At 44.2% G+C, this 22,459-nt stretch overlaps 3 protein-coding genes and 1 long non-coding RNA gene across 15 annotated transcripts in view; 2 read left to right on the top strand and 2 right to left on the bottom strand.

Moving 5' to 3' along the window:
* The window catches only part of MYH11 (myosin heavy chain 11), a 53,399-nt gene extending 45,768 nt beyond the window's left edge, over window positions 1–7,631 (bottom strand). For 5 of the 6 annotated variants that reach the window (XM_072935736.1, XM_072935738.1, XM_072935740.1 and 2 more), the window contains exons 1-2: window positions 7,524–7,608; window positions 1,317–1,675 (exon numbers count right to left, since the gene is read on the bottom strand). In XM_072935736.1, coding sequence (XP_072791837.1) covers window positions 1,317–1,658 — 342 coding nt within the window. In that variant the 5' untranslated portion in view covers window positions 1,659–1,675; window positions 7,524–7,608. Of the gene's footprint in view, window positions 1–1,316; window positions 1,676–7,523 lie in introns of all 6 variants that reach the window. The other variant, XM_072935735.1, reaches the window with a different exon arrangement.
* A 5,325-nt stretch (window positions 7,632–12,956) lies between these two features.
* On the bottom strand, window positions 12,957–17,545 carry CEP20 (centrosomal protein 20). 4 transcript variants are annotated; one of them, XM_012577196.5, is made up of 5 exons: window positions 17,406–17,545; window positions 16,718–16,915; window positions 16,017–16,101; window positions 15,023–15,165; window positions 12,957–13,386 (listed from the first exon to the last, which is right to left on the bottom strand). In XM_012577196.5, exons 1-5 carry the CDS (start codon window positions 17,431–17,433, stop codon window positions 13,310–13,312), a joined length of 531 nt encoding a protein of 176 aa, XP_012432650.4. In that variant the 5' UTR covers window positions 17,434–17,545; the 3' UTR covers window positions 12,957–13,309. The 4 variants fall into 4 exon arrangements, with proteins under 4 accessions (XP_012432650.4, XP_002198102.4, XP_041575184.2 ...); XM_002198066.7 differs by having other exon boundaries at window positions 15,023–15,162; XM_041719250.2 differs by having other exon boundaries at window positions 15,023–15,115.
* A 127-nt stretch (window positions 17,546–17,672) lies between these two features.
* On the top strand, window positions 17,673–18,961 carry LOC140685094 (uncharacterized). The gene is made up of 2 exons (XR_012058296.1): window positions 17,673–17,833; window positions 18,269–18,961. It is a non-coding gene; the product is annotated as an uncharacterized lncRNA (long non-coding RNA).
* Window positions 18,962–19,835: 874 nt separating this feature from the next.
* The window catches only part of LOC100227445 (multidrug resistance-associated protein 1), a 47,189-nt gene continuing 44,565 nt past the window's right edge, over window positions 19,836–22,459 (top strand). For 2 of the 4 annotated variants that reach the window (XM_030284589.4, XM_030284588.4), the window contains exon 1: window positions 19,841–20,012. In XM_030284589.4, the coding sequence (XP_030140449.4) occupies window positions 19,965–20,012 (48 nt within the window). In that variant the 5' untranslated portion in view covers window positions 19,841–19,964. Of the gene's footprint in view, window positions 20,013–20,068; window positions 20,621–22,459 lie in introns of those variants that run through there. The other 2 variants (XM_041719247.2, XM_041719246.2) reach the window with 2 other exon arrangements.

Here is a 22,459-nt window from a genome sequence, read left to right as displayed (position 1 = left end):
GCCACTAACATTCTACTAATTATTTTAATTCTTGCAACAATACAGAATACTTTCAGAAAAAGTTTATTTTAATCATTAAGGCTGCATGTTTTTATATAATAGCACAAGGGCCCACATGTTCACCTGCAAACTTAAAATCCAATAAACTCAAATAACAAAAAGATGAGAACTCTTAGCTTCTTTCAGGAACTTGATAATGTACATTTTAGTACATTCCTGAACGAAAGAGCTTGAGCTTAGCTCATTCAATTTACACATAACAAGTAAGTAGTTTCCTTGTTGTAGTCCATATAATTATCTTTCTGCTTCATTTCCTACTTTCCAATTTAGCATTCCTCATATTAGTAATAAGACCTTGACTGCTGTTTCTACTTAAGCTCTGTACTTTGTTTCACTCATCGTGGTCTGTCATGCAAGTAAAATTTTAATAGATTGAAACTGTAGATAACTTCTGCAGCACAGCAGAGGGATCCTTCACGTAAAATCAGAGATAACAGCTAAATTCCTTGGAAAAGTTTTGGGCTTTCTTACTGTGCTGTTTGCTAACTGTTGCTGTGGATAGATTACGGGGTTATCAATATCAAAATATTATTGTGGTAATGTACTTGTGAGGACTGAAAGACAGAATAATCCTGCCATAACTCACATGAACATAGAGAAATTATAATTTGTCCAGTCTTGTCTGATCTGTAACTTGATCAACATGAGGGACAAAAAGGTTTCGTGGGTGTGTGACTTTGCTTCAGTGCCACACTGGTACGTGCAAGTACTCTTGACAGAATTCCAGTGGATTTGTCCCTTTATCCACTCATAAGGTTTAGCTCCAGCATCACCAAACCAGAACTTTTCAGCTCCCTTTCAGTGGGAGTTTTGCCTGAGTAAAACTGCATGATTTGCCTTTTCTGTATGATCTTTTTGCAAGTTACTGGAAAATTGTTTAGGTTTACATTGGATTAATTTAAAAGTCACTATCATTTTTCCCCCCAAACAGCAGGACTCAGATTTCGTTTACCTATCAGAGAGTACTTTCCAAGCCAAGAATATTCTTTCAGAATCCATAAATTTTGTGGAAGAAACCTTCATGTGTTTTAATTTAGTTAAGTAAAGAAGCAATTATGAAAGAAGCAGGAGAATCACAGGGAATAAAGTGAATTTAGAACATTTTTGGGGTAGGATGCCATTGCTGGGGGTTAGTACTTGCGTGGCAGTGTTACACAAGGCCTGTATCCCAGACAGTGGCTGGGATCCACCTCATTGTCCGTGGGACATGGTCACATGCAATAGGAAATGCTCTGTGTGTGTTTGGGTCTACTCACATAAATTAGACCTGAGAAGTATCTCTCCCTTAGATTGTGCAGCACTGAAGCTTCATTGAGGCAAGTCAGCTCTGCCATGTCCTCCACTTTGGAGAACTTTGGAGGGTTCATCTTCTGGATGTCATCCTTGCTCAGTGTCACTTTCTTTCCATTTTCTGCCAGTTCAACTGTCACCTCATCCCCTTTCTCTTCCTTGATACTTGCTGCTTCAAATCCATGTTTCTCTGATGGAATCCAAACCAGTTTCTTTGCTGACCAGTCAGCCTGGGCAAGTGGGTTGTTGGTGAAGTTTTTGTCCACAAAGAGGAATTTCTCATCATCGCTGAGAGGTTTTTGAGCCATTTTGACTCAGCAGACACCTGTTGAGGAAGCAAAATATTCTGCTTTAAAGGGATAAAGGAAGGCAAATGTGGAGATGTTCCAGACAAAACACAAATCTGCCATGCAGTAGGTCCAAAGCATTATAGGTCCTGTGTCATATCTCACATTTCCATGTGAATTGCTTAGTGCCTGTGCAACGAGACAGTCAGAACTGCACCAGGGCCACCAGCTGAACACCTTGCTGCAGCCTCAGCTCTTGCCCATCACAAAGTTAATTGAATTCAGGCAAACACAACATTTCCCATCACCCAAATGGTGTTGGGTGCATACTGAAATATCAGTGCAATAATGAAATAAACAGTAGAAGAATGGTTCCCAGGCTGTGTTCCAACAAGGACAGAAATGAATCTTTCTTGCAAAGGACTATTTCCAATTACTTAATACAATTTCATTTGGGGAAGAATAAGTAAGACAAGGCCAACAGAAAAAGCAGAAAAAATGTTTTTGTCAATACTGCTTGTGAAGGAAAAGTAATTTAGAGTTAGCCCCTCCCTATGGGTCAGACAGTAGGAGCTGATCTTTTCTGAAGGTAAATGTCTATCACATGAGAGAGAGAATAAATGAAACAAGCCTGGAATTGCCTCAGCTAAAAGATACTCTGAACCGTGATACTCAGACTGGAAGGATGATTCATCTGTGTCATGCAGTCACACGTGGATAAAGCAGCTGGATGTATCTGCCCCCTAGGTGAGAGCCAGGGGAGAGTTTAGGCTGCATTCCTTGCAGCTGCTCTCCTGCTCTGGCCACTGAACTCTGGATGTGGCTGCAAGATCAGTGCTGATAGTGCTGGAGTAAGTGTTCTGCTCTATCCCATGGGGGCACAGGTCTAAATGAAGGAAGGAGTACACAGAGGATTTGTGGTTTGCTCCAGGGCAGAAAGAGTGTGCTGGTCAGGAAACCTGCTGTGCAGTGGAGCAGAGAGGAGAGCTGGGGTGGAGCTACAAGAGCATGTGCCCAAGAAAAACATCTCTCGGAGACAGAGGCTGTTTCATTTCCTTATTGAGAATGAGCTTAATATTTACAGCATTCAAACAAACATGAATCTGGAGGGAGTTTGGAGAACTGACTGCTAAAGATGTCAGCAGCCAACCCATAAGCAGGACAGTATTTGTAACGACCAAGCTCTGTGGTATGTAGCCAAATGGACACACTGTGCTCTGGGAGTATCAGAGCTTGCTTTCCAAATATTTGTCCCTGAAGCCTTCCCACAGATTAAGGTTTTTTTGCAAGGCCACACTCTATGAGGGGTCTGAGAAGGAAACATGGATCATACAGAAGGTGACAGAAAGCTTAAAAACAAAACTAGGATTTATAGAGGTGCCTGAGAAGGTTAGATAATATCCCACTGAAATCCAGTGGAAATTAGATGCCCTGGCTCTTTAAACTCCTGTGACAATTGTCTTGAATTAGAAAAAAAAAAAAAAAAAAAAAAAAAAAAAAAAAAAAAAAGCTAAATATGCTTGTTCTAGAGCTTTGCCTGGAAATCCCAGCGGAAAATTTGCCCAGATAATCCATGAAGGTGCAATGTGTGAGGGAGACCCTGTGCACTGCCACTGGCCCCTGAGCAGTGTTCCCCACTGTCAAGGCTCTGCGAGGGAGCATCTGTAGGATGTGGCCCTCTGCTCGCTCCCAGGAGATTCTTGGAAGAGAGCAAGAGGAAACTATTTGACCTCTGTGTGGATTAAGGCAGAAAATGCTCTCTGGCTGCCAAGAGGGCTGGTAGAGCTGCACAGTTCCAATAATGGAGATGGTATTCTCTCCTGCTGAGCTCTCCAGCTGGCAGCTGCAGGGGGAAGCTGCTGCACAGGGGAGCCATGGGAGCTCTGCCCCATCCCAGAGCTGCAGTTCTGGGGCACGGGGCTCAGGGAGCAGCAGGAGCTGCCCCGGCCTCTCCTGCTGCTGTGGCAACAGGCAAGGCACCTTCTCCACCCCACTGCCCCAGCAGCATGGGAGGAACTGCTGCAGCAGTGGAGACAGGGATTTCAGCCCATCCTGTGGCCAGAAGAGAGCTCAAAGGCCATGCTGAAGCATCAGAATGGTTGGATAGTGCTGCCTGTGGCTAAATGCCAGGTCACAGCACTTTTATATCAATAGGAATTAGGTACTGCTCTCAGAAACATCAAAAGTGAGAGTGAACTGCAGAGCTGAGCTTCATGGAGTGAAATCCTGCTATTCTGAGGCTGCCCACAGAAAATGATGGAAATCAAACTGCCAAATCATCCTGACCACCCACCTGAAAACCCCAACTGTAGCTAAAACTGTTGGCCTGTTACAAAACATATCACAGTGGGACATCCCACAGTTTTGTTCTGTTGCCCAAGGACCAAGGAGAAGTCTCTTTCTTTGTTACATGCTAAGTCAAAAACATCTTCCACAGATTCAGGCAAGAAATTCAGAGCTGGTCTGTCTGTATTTGACTATGTTCTCCTACTTCTTCCTGTATGTACACAGTAAGATGCAGAAAGTTTTCAATTCAACCTTTTTCAAAGCAAGAACCATTTGGAAGCTATATAAAGTGGAATGAACTGCAGAACTTGGAAACACAGGTTCTTATTCCCTAGATCCAAACACTAGGACTAGTTTGCATATGGTAAGAATAGATCCCCTACAAGAACTAGAGAATAGATAGTCTGAACTGGATCCCAGAACTACTCTGAAACACAATGAGGAGAAAACATGGATGTATGTGAAAAGAATTTTTCATGACTGAACTTCTGGAATCTAAGGATAAAGTTTTAGCAGCTTCTGACTATCACTGCAGTAAAAAAGCAAATGCAGTTATGAAGTGTGAATTAACTGCTATTAATAATTTTATTATTAATACTATTCACTTTCACTATAAAGGAAGGTCTTCCATCTGAATGAAAGGGGTAGAATATAAGCTCCACAAACTCAACTAAATTTGTACTGGTTATGACTAATGAGCTGCTAATGAGCTGCTGAAGCTTTCTTATTAATAACTGGCACAATATCTTCTGGTTCTTCTCTGATCAAGACTGCACTGCACTGGGCCATTATGTGATTGATACTGGGGAAATGGGCCAAGGGGAAAGTCTCCTTGCAGCCTGCCGAGAACATTCCCTGGGAAGGCAAAATTGCCCCTTTAGCCAGTTCCTGGGTTTCACCCATAGGACTGGCAGACAGAAATGGAGACCCAATCCATGTGCAAGAGGTGGTAGGAGGTTCTCATCCATTTAGCCTAAATCATGTACAAGAGTATGCACTTTATACCCAGAGGTGAGTTATCCTGAGAATGGGAGGAGGAAAAGCAATCACAAAAATAGTATTGACATGAAGTTTCTTGCCTTGAAATTGTGCCAAATAACATCTAACCTGATCCATTTGTTGTATTTGTCTAGCACACAAACATACATGGATACTTCCACAGCTATTCCTCTGTCTGCTGTCCCACTATGGACATATCTGGCTGATCTTCACTGTCCTTTCCCTTTTCATGTTAATGACCAAAGCTGAATGCTGTCTTTAGTTTATCCTGAGTATATTATTTCAAGGATGAAATATAGATATTCACAGGAAGTGAACTTTAATTAAAAGGTTATTGGCCAAGCAGAATTGCCTCCTGAGTCAGAATTTGGAGGGAGTGCTTTTCCCCAAAGAAAAAGATAAAGGACACTTCTCCCTTCCTCTGCAGGATGTGCATCTCAGTGTAAAGCCTTATCACATCTGTACAGGGAATAATTATTGCAAGAGAAGAGCATACAACCAATTATTAAAAAAAACCAAAACAAGTCCTTCTCTCATGAGTGGTTTCTGATGGAAGAGTGTAGCAGTAACCTGCTCCTGAATCAAACTGCCTTTCTTGGGCTACAGTAATTCTTGACTATGATCTTTCCAGTTTCCTTATCTTTTATTTTTTCCAGTACTTAACTGAATCATCCAGATTCAGTTAAGCACTGCTTGGAAAAAAAAGATAATCAAAAGATAATCTAGGGGTGAATCCTAACCTTGTGACCTTCATTTAGGAACTGGAATTCCCCAGCATTTATAGCTTTATCACGAGCACTGCTATCAATCTCTCCTGGCCTTTCACCTTTTTTTGGTAATGCATTCTCCATAAACTTCAATTAAATCCTCTGTAAGTGCCTCAGTTTATAATAAAGTTTTCTCACCTTTGTTAATGGGAGTTACTGAATAACTCTGACTAAACACTTGATTCATTTTCTAATTTTCAAAAGAAATTTGCCCTAGTTATTGACAGTGTTATAAACTGTAAAAATCAAAAAAGAAGGGGAAAAAATCTGGAAAATACCATCTATTTCAAATTCTTGTAATGTCATTCTATTAACTAAATAAAATTCTGTATATTGGTTATAATTCACAAATAATCCATAATTTAACTGGACTTTGCACAAGTTGGAAAGCTGTCTCTAGCTCTTGGCTTCTCCTAAAATTAACATACTTAAAAGCCATCAGATTTGCAACTAATAAGTCTCTGTGATTTCCAAAGCATTGGGATCTCTGCATACATCCCCACGCTGCCTTTTATGGAGATGTTCTGCTCAATACTCCCCGTTCCGCAAAAATGTAATGATAACAAATTCAAAACAAATACCTTTTAGGGACTAGTGTGTCAATTGCAAATGAGATAATAAAATTCATTGTTTACATCCAAGCGAGCACAGCCAGGGCAGAATCGGGCACTGAACTGAAGTGACAATTGAATCAGAGCTTTGCTCTGGGGGGTTCATCAGTTCAGCCCCTGCCTGAGGGGCTTGAGGGAAGGGAGGACTTGGGGAGTTCAGCAAGTCAGTCCATCCAGACAATCCTGCTGCAGACTGCCTGCCAGGGCAAAGCTGGGAGGGAAGGGCAAGGTGGGCTTGTCTTTCAGAAACAAGTGTATTTTAGAAAAGGTTTTACTAATATGGAGGTATTACATAATGACAAGTTTTCTCATTTCTTTTATATTAAAAATATCTCATGATGCTTCCTAATTATGCAGAAATATTTGCCTTTCACATAACTATCAACATTTTTATGGGTGTGCATGCACGCAGACACAGATACACACACATATAGGTGAAAGAAGCCCGTGAACCTCTGGGATGGTGCTGAAGCTGCTTTCTGCACTGCCATCTACTGTCGTTTTAATTTACTTAAGGGATTTTCTTAGAAGTTTGTTGCTTTGTTTTCCATTTTAAAAATAGGCATGTCACCTTTGAAGTTACTGTAGTTCAGTAAACTGTCAGATTAGTTTTGCTTCAATTTTTTTCCCAGCATATTAAAAACATACATATGTAATGCTGGAGCATTTATGTAAAAGTGATTCCATTCCTTCTTCTAATTTTAAAGCATTTTTCCTGTTTAAAGAACAAGTTACTGATGAGCTGGTTATTTTATTTTGGTCCTTTATTAGGACTGAGAGGTTAGGAACACTTAAAGAAGATCAGCAGCTCAGGCTTTAGATTCCCAAATGCACAAGTAATGGTTACCTGCAGCAGCTGCTGTGACCACCTGCACTGCCCTGCACCTTGTGGCAGCATTGCTGCTGGCTCAGAGCATGACTCCTTCTCTGCAGCTGGTGTCTTTCGGGCTCGACCCAGCAATGGCAGTGTTAGCAGAGACCAGAAGCAGGCTAGAACATCTGTGCCCTCTTGCAGCATGCACAGTCTCCATGCATTTTAAGCAGAACCCAAGCAGAACACAAAGCAGGATGAATCGCCCGAGCACGTCTGATGTTCCCATCCCCAGGTTAATGCTCTGGATGCCTTTGCAGAGCAGAGTAAGAGTTAACTTGCCAGAGTCCCCATCCCAAAGCGTGTGACAGAGCCCCCAGCCCTGTCCCCAGCAGGGCCCTCAGGTACTCACAGGTGTCCAATGTGGGGAGCAGAGTGAGTTGGAGACACAGCCACCAGCCGGGACAGCCCAAGTCCTCGCTGCCTTTGCAGCCTCCCTATATAGAGGAGGAGAATCTTGTCAGTGGGGAGGGGCCCTGGAAACCACGTCCTGCTGGAAAATCCTTTTGGTACCTGGCTTAAAAAACACAGCCCAAGCCAAGGACCTTGTTCCCAGCTGGGCCTAACCCTGGGCTGTGGCCCCTGCCCCGAGCCACTTTTTAGGGGAGCAATCTGGTTCTGGCTTTCAAAAAGATGTATGAAGGGAGTGCCCCTAAATCACAAGTTCAGGGTTTCACCCTTTTCTCCTGCTGTTTGACAAAGCAAATGGACCTTTAACTCCTTCCTGCCTTGGCAGTCTCTGTCCCCCATGGCCCTGTGCCTAGAAGGGCAAAGGACAGGTCACGGGCCCGTGTGGCACAGGATGTTTCCTACCCACTGTCAGTGCATTTTATTGGAGCTAAGTCCCTGAGTCCAGTGGTTCCTTGGGCAAAGAGGGTTACTCCTAACACAGCAGGACTGTGTGGGTGGAAGTGGCTCTGGGTCTCCCTGTGTTTAGTGACATTTGGAGCCTGGGGCTGGTTTAAGTGTCCTTTGCCCCTGGGATATGGGAAGGTTGTTTGCCACCTTCCCAGCAGATTTGCCAAAGTTTCTTTTGCGATCCAGTGTGCAGCTCAGTTCTGGAGAAAGGACTGTAAATACTTGTTCATAGACAAGAAATACCTTCCTGTGCCCGAAAATGTAGAAGAGAAGTGGTGAAGAGCTGGGGGAGTGCAGTCCCCAGGATGCATGGACAGAACAGGGAGCAGGCATGGTGTGCTGGCAGGGAGAGCAGGACAGAGTGCTGGGAGCCAGACCTGCAGGGGTTAGGGAGTGTTCTGGTCCTCATCAAGCCTTCCTCACACCCCCCAAACCTTCAGTCCCCAGCTGTCCCTCCTCCTTCCTTTCCTAGTAGCCAACAGCCTTGTGCAGTAGGACCTGTGGATGGAGATATCCCAAAAAGGGAAAGCTAGGATCCTCTAGGAATTCCCATCAACGTGCCAAATGCAAAATACCGAAACAACCCCCTCTCAGCAACAGACTAAATATGGTGTATACCCAAAGGATCAGAGCACAGGCCTGAGTGAAATTATTTCTCTTAACATCAACAGCTCTGTCTTCCCTGGAAAATAAACCCTCCTGGGGAAGATGGATTTGGCTCATATTGGTCTCATCATCCTAAAAAAATACCTATGTGGGGAGGCTGGGCTGAAAACCTCTGCTGTCACTGGGTCAGGAACTTGCAGGTGTGATAGACCTGTAGCCCCTTCTTCTAGTTCTGGCCAGTGGTGAAAAAATTTCAACAAAGAGGAGAGAGGGAAAGAGCCACGGGGTTTCTGCTCCACAACATTTCATAAATATGAGATGCATGGTCAAGTTTGGGCCTCAGCTGGAGAAGACCAGATTTGCCAGGGCAGTGACACAGTCCCAGAGGTCCCAGACTGTTCTGCCAGAGGAAGGGTTGGTGTCTGTAGTGGTGTGGGGCTGCCATGGAGCCATGCAGAGCCTTCCAGGACCCAGCACGCCATATCAGACCTGTGCATGTGTGACTTTGTTGGAGCAAAGCCAGGGAAATGATCACCACCACATAAATCCAAGAAACTTGCCCTTGTTAGCATAAAGTTCCTCACAGGGCAGGGTAATTCACCATGTTACTTTTCCCCCCTGCAGTTTCTTGATTGCAAACTTAACTTTTAATTAGAAACACAATGAAATACAAGGGAATCCTCTGAAAAGTATGATCATTTTAACATTCATCAAAGTTATTCCAAGAAGTTCCTTTTAAACACATGCAGCTGTTTCACAAAACCAGACACATTATAATAGTAGCTTAAAAAGGAGTGGAAATTATTCTGGCTGGTCTGCAAAGCACTGCACACGCAGGCTTGCTGCCTGAGGAGGGAGTTTAACAGCAGCGGTGCTGCAGGGTGATGTATGATGTGACATTAAACGGAGATGGAAAGTCCATTTAAAAAAAGTCCTAAAAAATATTACTGCTGGGAGTGAAAGAGTTGCACTCTCAAGCCATGTGGGGTAGGAAATGATGAGTATAAGCATGGCTTCCTACCTTCAGTTAAAAGCTAATGTAAGAACATGCTAATCTGACAGCCTGGCTGGGGGTTCCTCAAAGTTATGGTGTTTGTTTTAAACCAAAGTTGCCTCAGAATGAAAGCTGTGGATTTCCAGTGGATGACAAGTTTGTCACAAGAAAATAAGCTTTGTTTAAACCCCCTTGATTTGTTTATTTGTTTTAATTACTTTTCTAGGAAAAAAAAAATTATTAAGCAGCCTACCCTTAAATATCTCCTTACTGAATTTGCACTGTAAATATTTTACTTGGGGAAAAGAAAGAGGACCCAAGAAGGAAAGAAGAGAACTTTTAGCTGCCTTACCATTGTGTAATCTGAACACAAGAGAGGGGAAAAAAGAAAAGCACAGATGGTGATGTTAGTTTGTTAAATAAAGCATCAGGTAAGTAATTTTTGTTTTGTTTAAAAATGTTTTTACTTAAGTTTTACCAACCATGTTTCTCTAAGATGACAAATGTAATTAGAATAGGTAATTGTACTGGTGGATTACCACGTGTGTCAAGCTCTCCCCTTGCAGCAGGAAGGACAGTCTGTGTCCAAGCCAGGATGATCAATCCAGAGAACAGCCTGATGAGGGAAACTACTCCAACTGCTTGATGTTTGTGCATCATGCTGGCTGCAGGTGGTCAGAGGAAGCCTGTGAAGTGCACAGAGCAGGTCTGAATCAGCCACTGCTGAAAGGGTGTATTTGCAAGTGCGAACAAACCTGTTGGGGTTTCTTTTCCTAAAGATGATTACAAGGCTAATCAGTCCTCCGGAAAACTGATCCAGTGACACCGAGATCGGGTGCCTGACATGAGGGTGCTCAGGAAGGAAAATGTAACTGACTCCTCAGGGGGAGCTGATAAAGCTTCAAAAAATCTCTGTGCAGGACAGAAACTAAAACCTCTGAAACAGCGCGGCTGCCCTGCACTCGAGAACCACAGTTTGCTCTCGTTCGAGGGGAGAGCAAAAATTTGGTCTTGAAGAATTTTTTCTTTTTAAAACTTGTGGGTTAAATTCTTCCAAAGTGCTTTCCAGATCTGATATCCACACCAGACTTCACTGGCTCCTTGTCACCTTCACTTGTGATAATGTGCTTAGACAACAAACAGCCTCTTTTAATGGCATTCCCTCCATAATGCTCTTGGTTAATGTTCTATCTCCAACAAAACTCACAAATGCATGTTGCTGTTTAAAGACCCTAAACTTCTATATGCTTCCTTTTTTTTTCCATTTTCTGTTGTCAGTAGAAAGAATAAGGGCAGTTAATAAAAGACAGCGCAGGCTGTATTATGCAACTTCTGATGTTAAGAAGCTAGTTTTTTTGTATGCTCACCTAGGTGGCAATTTCTTCTAAAATCTGAACCTGTGACTGTAGGGCTGTGAAGTATTTTTATCTTAACATTGATCTCACCTTAAAATTTTAAGAAATGCGAGGTGCATCCGCGTGTGAAAGATTTTGCAGTTCCTCTTCACCCAGTAACAAGGCAGGCAGCCTGACTGCTGTATGTCAGCATCTTGAAAGATACTCTCGTATTTCATGTATTGTCAAGATAAATGCTAGACAATTAATAATATGATTGGATCAGTATATTTTCATAGACATATTTCAAAGCTTTGTTGTAAATAAACATCACTGGAAATACATTTGCTTTTAGTTTGCTTGTACAATGAATATGCTTTGAAACAACAGATTGTTTCTAACCCCCAGATGTGGGCTGTGAGGGTATTGGAGAGTTAGATGAAATGCAAGTTACACCCAGAGCAAACAGGCCAAATTCCACCCCCTGTCCAACACAGTGTCAGTACAATGGGTGAATCCCCAGAGAAAATAGTGCAAAGATTCCTTTTGTTTCAAATGTATTTTGTCTCTGATTTCAGACATACATCTTTACCTCAAAGCTCAGTGAAGGATTTCCTTGTAGCAGCCTCTGCTTTCCTGACTGGAGAGAGGAGCCTGCTGAGCTGACTTGGGAAAGGGCAGGTACCAAAAATCCCTTTGCCTTCTTCAGCCTAGGCAATTTTTTAAAATTTCTACCACTAAAAATTAATTTCCCAGGGAACTCCATGGTACCTGGGCAGCATCTGAATGATTTATGGTGGGAAGACAGAAAGCAGAAGCAGTGGCTTTTGTTACACTGAAACATTTGCATAGCAGAGAAGGTTTGAGCTTTTGTGTTTTCAGAGCCTTTTTCTTTGCCTGTGAGAAGACAATTCAGAATCCAAATATACATAACAACTTGATCTACTGCTTCATGGAAAAACACAGCTCTAGCACTGAACTTCCAGAAAATCAAATGAAAAATTCAGGGATGGCTCTTCAGCCCAGCAGCCGAAGACAGAAATGTGAGCACAGAGCACAGACAGATTCCCTTGCCTGATCCAGTGGTCAGCTGCCACTGCTGCAGAGCTGCAGAGGACTTACAGATGGATTTGATTGAGATTTATTTGCAAACACATGTCCTCCCTTCCTGGCAGCAGTCCTGGGACACTCACAGATCAGCCAAGGAGGAGCTGCCAGCACTGCCAGTCACTCGGAGGAGATGAGCTCAAATGGACAATGAGCCTCTCTGCAATTCCACAGCAGAGTACAGGCTGCTGGGAGAAACAAGAGCATCCCTGCAATGCTAACTGGCTCAAATCAAGATAAAGGCAAAATTTCACTGTGTGTGCAACTTGGGGTCCTTGCAATTTCACAAACTGCAGGTTCTCTTCCTCTCTCCACTGTACCATTTATCTAACAATAAAGATTTTTAAGGACCTGACTCTAGGGATTTATTTATATGAAACTCCTCTCAGTACCACTGGATATATTTAGCATTCATGCATTTTGTTAAAATGAGAAGAGAAAAAATAGATGTTATTTTTTATGTACCCGTGCAAGTCTGGCTTTTAAAATTACATTTCAAAACATTTTAAATGACCATTTCAAAACATGTAAATACCTCAGCTAAAAAAAGAGTTCTGGGAATCAGTAATCTACTATCAATTTTATTTTTAGCTTTTTCATGCTGTTTGGGAAAAAAACCCCAGAAGCTCCTTCACCTCCCATATACCCAGTGTTACACTGTACAATTTATAGCAACTCCAGATGGAAAAAACTTACTCTTGTTTGTTTGCTGGAGAGAAGATAAATATAGTCCCCATTTCTGGAGAATTAAAAACAACTATTCCTCTAATCACTTCAATTTTTCTATTAGAATGTCTTTTCCCTTACTTATCTAAAACTTGCAGCTTCTTTTTAAAAAGAATGATTAAAATGTTTAGTTTGAACACTCTGAAAATACCACACAGAATAAAATTGAAACATTTTATTCAGAAACACAGGAAAGCCACACAAATATATAAGTGTAAAAATGATAAGTTATTATATAAAAATGTATTGGATAAACTCAGTATATTCAGGTGCAATTCTAGACACAGGATTCACTAAAGTGAGTCCCTATACAGTTTTCCTTCTATCTAAGGAAGACAGCTTTGCTAACATTTTTAAAATTGACAGTAAGTATGACCTTGTCATAATGTCTCATGAGTAGATATTACAAGCTAAAATGGTCCCACTGGATTTATTGGAGAAATTTATACAATGAAGAATGTCCTAAATTAAATCTGACAGACCTTGAAATGAGAAATTAGAAAATGAAAAATATCATCTCTTTATACTTTGTAAAATAAGAGGCTCTTCGATGCTCATGCCAGCCATCCTTCCTGGTTCTGGAATTCTGTCTGGAAATGAAACACAGACAAAAATATTCTCATGCATCTGGAGTACCAAGGTGTGTTATCTTCTACTGTTACCAACTTTGATGCACAATATCATCATAGGGAATTTAGGAAATTTTACAGATAAATGTTTCCATGCCGCTGTAGGAGATAAAATCTTTATGTTACTGAGATTAGATTTCAGACATCTTCCAACTCAGCTGTAGCAAATGAGGTAAAGAAACACCGTATCAGATCCCCAGTCTGCTGGGATATTCATACATCTAAATAAACAAGATAATTTCTAAAGTGAAAAGCAAGCTAGATGTTAAATAAGAGACTTGGCAGGTTGAATTTATGAATAGACTTCATTACCTGAATATGCAGCCTAATGAAAAGAGTTGGATAATTAGTATTTTAAACCACTGCCTTCAGGTCTCAACTTACATACTCCACAAACACATGCAGAAAGTAATTTCAGAATATATTTACTTAAAGGTTCAAAGCTTTAAAACTTTCATGTTTTTGTTCAGTTCTAAAAACAGCAATGTGCTGTTGTGTCTTATGATTGACCCTGAGTTCTGTAACTAACTGTGATCAATTAAATCTCCATGTGAAGTTACACTGGAGTCAACAGGGCAGGGTGACCCTGCAGAGTCAGTAGAAACAGAAGTTACTTTAAAAACAATTCTCCTAATTTTAAAACAATTGGATTGTTTTAAAAATGGAGAAATTTCTGATAGGAATAATTGTTTTCTAACAATGAGGTAATTTATAGCAGTTTTGGTACAGAAATTTTGTTTATTCAGCCCCCTCTTCTGGAAGAAGAAAAACATCATTGTCTCAGTGAATTAACTGTTAAAAACCTGTTAGTAGTTCTCACCCTTTTTAGATGTCAGTAAGATCTCAGGCTTCATACTTTTGAAATTTTTTGGATACAAACCAAACAGTTCATGGTATTAACAGGAGAGTAATAAATTTTCACAGTAAAAAATGAAGCAATATGCCAAGCAGACTCTTTGAAGGAAAAAGCTGGACCAATGAACCATTTCATTCTCTAGTTTAGGTGGTATTAATTGTAACCAGTCCAAATGCAGACCAGAAAAGGCAAGATTTAGCAATGTTTATTACAGAGCAATGAACTTTGGGCTTAAGCTTTTGTGGCAAATAGGATATGAATTATGTCCTCAGAAGAAGTTTATGCCCATGTAAAGAACTGACAGCTAAAGCAGTAAGAACTTTCTATAGAAATTAGGTTAGACCAGATAAGAAACAGAGATATGCACACTATTCAATATATTTTATTGAGAATTTAGGTTAAAATCTTGTATTGAATTCCCAATATAGTGAGACTATCTCTAGCTGACCCTTTTCCGGTTTGTAATAATATAGGGGAATACCTATATTTGGTATGTTGGCCAGTGAACTTTTAGGGAAAAGGTAAAACCATTTGGTGTCAGATGAAAGCACTCCTGGCACAGAGGAGGAGGTACACAGTGTCCAGCTGCATGGTTATGCTATTATAATCATATCCATGGTTATGGATATAAGCATTATATAATAATTATTATAAGCGTTATAATTATTAGAATGATTATAAGCATTTCCATAGGAAATCTGGTCACAGATAAAAGTTCTGCAAAAATAACATTGCACATACCTTTCTGATTTCTCTCAGCAGCTGGTTTGCCAAGGTTCTGCTTTGGATAATTCAGCAAAGATACTTTTGGAAGGATATTCTGGGTACTTTCTTCTTTACCACCATGTAAGAAATGAGAGAGAATTCCATACAGGAGAGGTCTGCTTAAGGGAGAAATTCACAAGTAGTCTGTAAAGTCTGTGAAATACTGAGCATTAAAAATACACCCTTCCCTCGGGACTTCTTAGATCTTAGTATTTACTTCTACAATATGTACGTATGTCTTTAATGATTTAAAACACATCCAGGTACCATTACATAAATAAGCACAGACCTAAGCTCCCCCTGAACACCAACACTGCCCTAAAAAGCTCAGACTAAGACACTCTCCACTGAACTTCAGCTCCCCTAGCAGGTGTAGAACTGGCGTGTGTTTAACACAGATCCACATTCTCACCCATGGATCAGAGGGATCCACACATTCACAACAGACCAGACTTTGGTGGGCTGTAGGCCAGTCCACCAGGGCACATCTCAAACTTGGCTCTTCCTAAGCTCCTGACAGGTTCAGACAGCACAAGCTACAGAGAATGCTGAACGTGTCTGAACCTGCTTCAGCCTCATGTCATTAATGCAGCTTTATTGGAGCACTCTGAATCTACATCTAATCTCACAGTAATCTTTCTATTGCTCCACACAGCAACTCAGAGATATGCAAAGAGCAGATCTACTTTCTATAGAAAGCAGACTGTACTGGTAAGAGAGCTGTGCTTTGGTGCACAAAGGCATTGTCTGCCACCGTGTTGGCAGAATGCAGTGTTAGTTTGGAGCATGTCTGAAAATGGCCCCATGTTTGGCATCCTGACACTGAATCCAGCATATCAGAACACACGTGGGATCAGCCACATTTTAGCTGGTGAGAACAGCTATATGTGATTTACAATTACACTAAAGAGAAAATTATACTGGCATACAGAATATACACAATACTGTGCATCCCAAAATTTCTCCTTACACTGATTTTCCACTTGAATCTTCAACTATATTCAGCTCTTTGGCAAGAAACTCTCTATCCAAGGGCACTTCAGGCTGGCCGGATTCTGGAAAACAAAATCCCTGAATCTTAACACCAGCAAGAAAAATGTCACCAATTAATGGAAGCCTTCAAAAGATCATGAGAGCACACACCTCTCTTTTAGACTATTAATAACTAACAGTGTATTTTAATTCCAGGGAACTCACTTAAGCATTAGTGATTCATACAGGTATGAATTTAAAATAGCACATTACAGTTATCTTCACTCTTAAAGAATCTAAGACAAATATTAAAGAAGTTTAAAGTAAATATTAAATAATTATAAAAATAAATTCATCAGGCAAACAACTCTTTCTCTAAACTACTACTCTCGGGCATGCCAAGAAATTTGAGTTTGCAGGCTGTTATCAAGTTTTCTTGCCCTTGCATCAACTACCATGTAAAACAATTTACCTCAAGGGTAAAGGAGAAGAGAGCAAGTTTTCTTGAAAACTAATGGAGTGATTTGGCTTAATGCTGCAAGTAGAGCTGTGGAGAGGTTGTTTGTACCTGTTAATTCCCAAGGGAAGACAAGATTATGCAGCTTGTCACACTTACTAATTCCATAATATCAGTGGAATTATTCAACCAAACAATCACTGATCACTATTACAGTGATGACACACATTCATGGCCAGTACCTGCCGTCAGAACAGATGCTGTGTATTTGTACTTGTTGTACTCCAGGTACTCCCGAATGAGCTCATTGATCAGGAGGTTCTCCCGGGACAGCGGCGGCCGCGGCTCGCTCTGGTCATCCAGGGCATTGAACACTTCAGCTCTGATCCTCGCTTTGATTTGGGCAAGAGCTCCTCTTTTTTCCAGTGTGTCCTTTAAAACTATCCCCATAAAAAGGCGCGTTAATTTAAAGCCAAGCGCATTCAAGCAGCAGCATTAATTAGCCCCGATACAAACGGAGTTTTGCGAGAGCGATAAGGTATCTGCACCCGTGCATGTACAGCACCCAGGCACGCCAGATAAAACTGAGCCTTCAGAAAACTCACAAATACATCTATTTTTTAGTCGCAAGCATACATTCTGGCAATTTAAGAGATAGACTGTTACTGCACCAAGATGCGTTTAATACTGAAGCATACTGAAACACAGCCCACGGTACATGACGGGGGCAGTGCCAAGGGACGGGGCAGCGCCAAGGGACGGGGGCAGCGCCAAGGGACGGGGGCAGCGCTAAGGGACGGGGGCCTCCATTAGTGCCCGCGGCAGCTCTGAGACCCATCCGGGAGGCCGCGGGAGGCCAATCCGCCCTCCTGCCCTCCCCGCGGCCCGAGACATCCCCATCCCCTGACCCTGCCCCAGCCCCGGCCCGACCTGCTTTGAGCTCCGCCACCGTCGCCATGGCCGCGCCGGGACCCGGATGGCGCCGTGCGCACTGCGCAGGCGCGGGGCTGGGCGGGAGCTCCGTGAGGGGCCGGCGCGGGGCCGGGCGGGAGCTCCGTGAGGAGCCGGCGCGGGGCCGGGCGGGAGCTCCGTGAGGGGACAGCGCGGGGCCGGGAGCTCCGTGAGGGGACAGCGCGGGGCCCGGAGCTCCGTGAGGGGACAGCGCGGCTCCCGCCCGGTCCCTCCGGGAGCGGAGCCCCGCGGGATCCCTCTGCTGCCCGGCGGGCCGGGTCGTGCCGGGATAGAATTACCAGCATCAGCAGCGCCTCGGCGCTGCCCGCGGAGCTGCCGCTCGGTGTCCAGCCCCGCCAGCTGGGCGGAGTGTCAGGGCTGCCACGCTTTCTCCTGTAATTTCAGAGGTTGGCAAAAATCGGGGAAGGGAACATGGAAAATGAGCGAGAATTTCTTCCATGTGTGCAGCGGAGTTTTGCGCCGAGTCCCTGACAGATGCGCTGTTGATTAAAAGGACTCGCCAAAGCTGAGCTTCTAATCTAATGAAAAGAACTTGCCAAAATGTAACTGTATACGGGGTGTTTTGCAAGCCTGAGGATCCCTGGCGTGTCTGAAGGCTTGTGTGTGTGCTCCCTGTTGCTGGGATGAGTCAAGAGTGTTTATTCTGTCAATGCATTAAGTATTTCCCAAAGGAAATGCAGCTGGTGTGCTGCAAACTGGATTTGCTATTGTCTGCTGGGGCTTGTAGGAAAATGTGAGTTATCTTAGGCAATAAAGCCTAAGACAGGAGTTAAGTGTGGGGGTTTGGAGAGGTTGTTAGGATTATTTTGTTTGTTTTTCAGATTTCCTCTCAAATATTTATATGACAATCTTCCAAAGCATCTCTGGTGGAAGCCAATAAATAAAATTTAGTGGTGAATTCGATGTGTTCCCGTGGCCCAGCAGTTGCTGTCAGTGACTCAGAGCAGTGCTGCCCCTGGCCACCCTGAGCCCGCTGCCCGACCCCAGGGCGCCTCTGGGACCAACAGCTGCTTGTGTTTAATGTTCCGGCATTTCATTCTAATGTGTTTCTCTGCATCCTTCCAAACTTCTCCATGAATTAATTGGAAGAGAGCTAGTTTGAGGTGGAAATCCAAGAATCATGATTTTAGGAGAAACATCATTGACATGGAACATGACTGGTGACATTGGGACAGTCTGGGGCTGAAAGAAAAGCATCTTTCAGATACTTTTACTTTTAAGTAGCTTACAGAAATATCTTGAGAAAAACATATTTGGGTAAAAAATGTGTATTTCTAGACACTCAGCTTCATGCTTATTTACTGTCTTTTGCATGTAAAAATAAATTGAGTCATACTTGAACATTTATCTGTTCTCTTGCAATACTATAAAGATTTTAACATGATATGAATTAATGTATGGGTTAAACTGACAAACTCATAGGACTGAAGCAGTCTGTGATATATTCTTTGTACGTGTGATGCCTGCTTTAAAGTTACACATTAAACAAACAAGATCTGTCTCTTTTTAACAACTTTGCCTGTTTCCATGAATGCCCTGGATGGACGAGAGTATTTTAAATTGAGGTTTGTGTGATTAAAGATTTCAGATGTTACTGTAGAGTACTATGTAACCACCCTGCTATTTCCTGCAGCATGCAATGCCATTCCTACATATGTACCACCATACTCCAGCTGGTCTATTCTGGTACAGTAGTCAGGCCAGCTGACTGGATTTAACTGGTGCATTTTAAATAGGATGTGAAGACACGGTGAGACACAACCCAATGCAACCACAGGGCTGTGCAGTCAGCTCAACGACTGCATATTTTGATGCAAACCTGGTTGTGGATGAAGTTGTTTTGGTTCTGTTTGTGCTAGTCAACTTGAACTACTTACGGGCATTGAAACCAGTACAACTGGTTCGCGCTGAGCGGTGAGCTTAGGCTTTTCCTGGGGCCTTCCCGCAGGACCCCGCCTTGGCTCAGTGCCGCAGGGCCCGGGTGCCAGCGGGGCTCTCCGGTACCTTTCGGGGACACGTGGGGACCCTGTCCCCAGGAGCCAGAGCGGTGCCACAGAGAGGGAGATACCTCGTACCCACCGCTGGCTCCGGCCCAGCCCGGCGGGCAGGTGCGGTCCGGGGGGGGAAGCGGTTCCGCCCCGGTGCGCTGCCGGGGGCGCGGGGCCATTTCTGCGTTGAACAAAGGCACGCGTCAGGCTCCGGCCGAGGCTCCCGGGCCCGTCGTCCGCGCTGGTGCGGAGGCGTTGGTGCTCCGCGGGTCGCGCCCCCGCCGGCGCTGCGGGCGCAGCCCGGTGCCCGCACGCGGTGCTGACGGCCGCCCCCGCCCCGGCTCGGCTCGGCTCGGCGGGGCTGCGCAGCGCGGGCGGCGGCGGCCCCGGCTCGGCATCCCCGTGACGCGGAGCCAATCAGGGCTCCGAGTGGCGCCGCCGGCCCCGCCCCGCCCGCCGCCGCTCGGGCCGGAGAGCTGCGGACGGGGAAGCGCTGCCGCGGGAGCCCGCGGTCGCCTCTCCGCGCTCCATGGGGATCGAGAGCCTCTGCAGCGCGGACGCTTCCGAGCCCTTCTGGGTGAGCGGCGGGATGGGGCCACGGCGGCTCGGCGGCGGCTGCCGGTGTCGGCACGGAGGGATGGCGGGGAGCCGGGTGGGGCTTGGGTGGTGACGGAGCCCGAGGGGGCTGCGCCCGGGGGCAGCGGGAGCCCGCGGTGCAGGCGCTCCCCGGGCAGAGCGCGGGGGCCGCGGTGCGCCCCGGCCGTGCGGGGCGGGAGCACCGGCGGGAGCGGCCGCGGGCCGTGCCGGGCCGTGCCGCCGGCTCGTGGTCTCCGCCTGGCGCGATGTCCCCAGGGCCGGGTCGCGGAGCCTCGTGTGCGGGATTTCCGGCAGGGAGATGCTTGGAGAGGGAACGGGCGAGGGGGCGCCTGCCCAGCGCTGGGAACGAGCTCCCGAGCGGCCGGAGCAGGGCTCTGCCCGCGCGTTCGGCCGCTCGGCTGCGTTAGCCGGGGGTAACAACAATAACGGTGTCCCACGGCTGCCGGCGCACGAGAGCGGCTGCAGGAGGCCACGGAGCAGCCCTTTCTGCGGCTTTATCGCACGTTTGTGCAGCAGAATTTTCGCTCTTCCTTAACGAAGAGTGGTGAGCGCAGGTGCTGTGCTGGGCTGGAAGGCAGCTGTGCACAGGTGATCCATGTGCGGGCACTGCGCTGGGGTCTTGCTCAGCTGAGACACGGGATCCTGTGCGGGTCCTGCAGCAGCGAGGCACCTGGGACAGCAGGACCGGAGTGAAAATTCATCTCGGGAGCAAACTGGTTGTATGTAGGTTGCGTGGAGGAAGGGAAGAGCTGGAAGTTAGGAAAATAAATGTGGAGTGAGAGCTACTGAAGTCAACATAGGGAAGAGAGAACTATTTGTGTATTCATCAGATGTTTGCCAAATAGTTTTGAGCTAATGAGTTGCCTTACTAGTGAAAAAATAAAATAGAATCAGGTGTCTTAATAGATACAATTGTACTATTAATCTCAAGAAACATTAGGCTATTACTGAGTAGATATTTTTAAAATAATCAAGACCAAGACAATTAGTTTTTTCCAGCTGATCAAAAGTGACTCTGCCAACTTGCTTTCATATTGCTTATATTAATATCTCTTTTCTGCTATTTCTCAGGTTTTTCAGAACTGTCAAAATTCTGAGTTGTCATTATACATATTTTTTTCTCTTGCCTCAAATGAGACTTTTCATTTGAAGGGCTTAAGATGTTTCAGAATGAGTTTTTGGAAAAACTGACTTGAGAGAGTAGTAGGATTGTGAAAAAGAGCTGCCAGCTCATTCTTTGAGTTGTGGAATTGTAACATGAGGTAGACAGAAGAACTACACAGAGGAAGTTGGAAGCAACCAGTTTATATAGGATTTTTGGCAGCAGATTCTTTTATTACGAAAACTGTTCTCATGTGTGTTACAGCAATTTCTGGTATTTTTGTAAAACAACTCCATACATTTTTTCCACTAGTTGCATTGATTCCCAATGTTTTGGGATTTGTCATCCTTCTCCAAATCACATGGAGCCTGCCTTTCATTTCTTCCAGCTAAAGATCCCACATCCTGTGGGTATGATTGTTTGATTTCTGGGTTCTGATCCTGCAGAAGAAAAATTGTGCATTTGAGTGAGGGCTAGATGTGCCTGGAAAAATCTTCCTTCATGCTGAACTTGTCTTCATGAGTAACAGTCTGTTTGCACTTTGTTGCATCATTCCCAGTAGGGCAGAGTAGAACTGCCAGTTTGGGTGCTTGTGGGTACTCTGGCTGCTGCTTTTTCTGACATTTCCATTATTGCTGCTCTTTAAAGCTGAAGGTTTAGTGGATTTTCAGAAATTGTCTATGTATATGCAGTGTTTACTGGACTTCTAGGTATGTCCTGTGGTTGGGCTGCTGTTCTTCCTGGCTTCTGGACTGCATTCTGGTGCTCCTCAGGGCTGGGTGATAGCTGGATACACAGTGGCACGTGTTACTGTAATCTTGTGGTGGCTGCATCAGCTGGGTTGGTTGGTCCTGAAGCCCCGCTAGTGGAGCAGAGGGATTTCTCAGCTTCAAGGAGATGATGTGTTTTCTGGTGGGCAACTCAGTTTTAAATTGTGGGGTAGACTGTGGCTGAAAGGATCCAATGGACCCTTAAAACTGTATGCTAATCTTCTTAGGCTTTGCTGGCCAGGATTTTTCTTGTTTGCACGCCCAAGGAATGTTATTGTTGAAAGTTCTTGTCTGAGAATTAAACAGATTGGTTTTATTTAGTACTTACTCTGAGAGGTCAGGAACCCAAGGAAGCCTTCCATCTTCTTCACTCCATTATTTCTTTTTTCTTTTTCACTGTCTAGCCTGTCTCTGTGTCCCTACTTACTGCAACACAGCAACAAGTTGTTGGGAGTCCTGTTAGGAAGGGTGGGTATGAACAAATCTTGCAGCTACCGCTTCACTCTAATTTCAGTTCTGCTGTTTCTAAGACCTGCATTTTACAACTTTCCCCAA

This window comes from Taeniopygia guttata, chromosome 14 (assembly GCF_048771995.1).
Source record: "Taeniopygia guttata chromosome 14, bTaeGut7.mat, whole genome shotgun sequence".
In the NCBI taxonomy this organism is placed as follows: domain Eukaryota; kingdom Metazoa; phylum Chordata; class Aves; order Passeriformes; family Estrildidae; genus Taeniopygia; species Taeniopygia guttata.
Note: the sequence above shows the minus strand (reverse complement) of the source record. Positions and strands in the feature narration are given on the sequence as shown.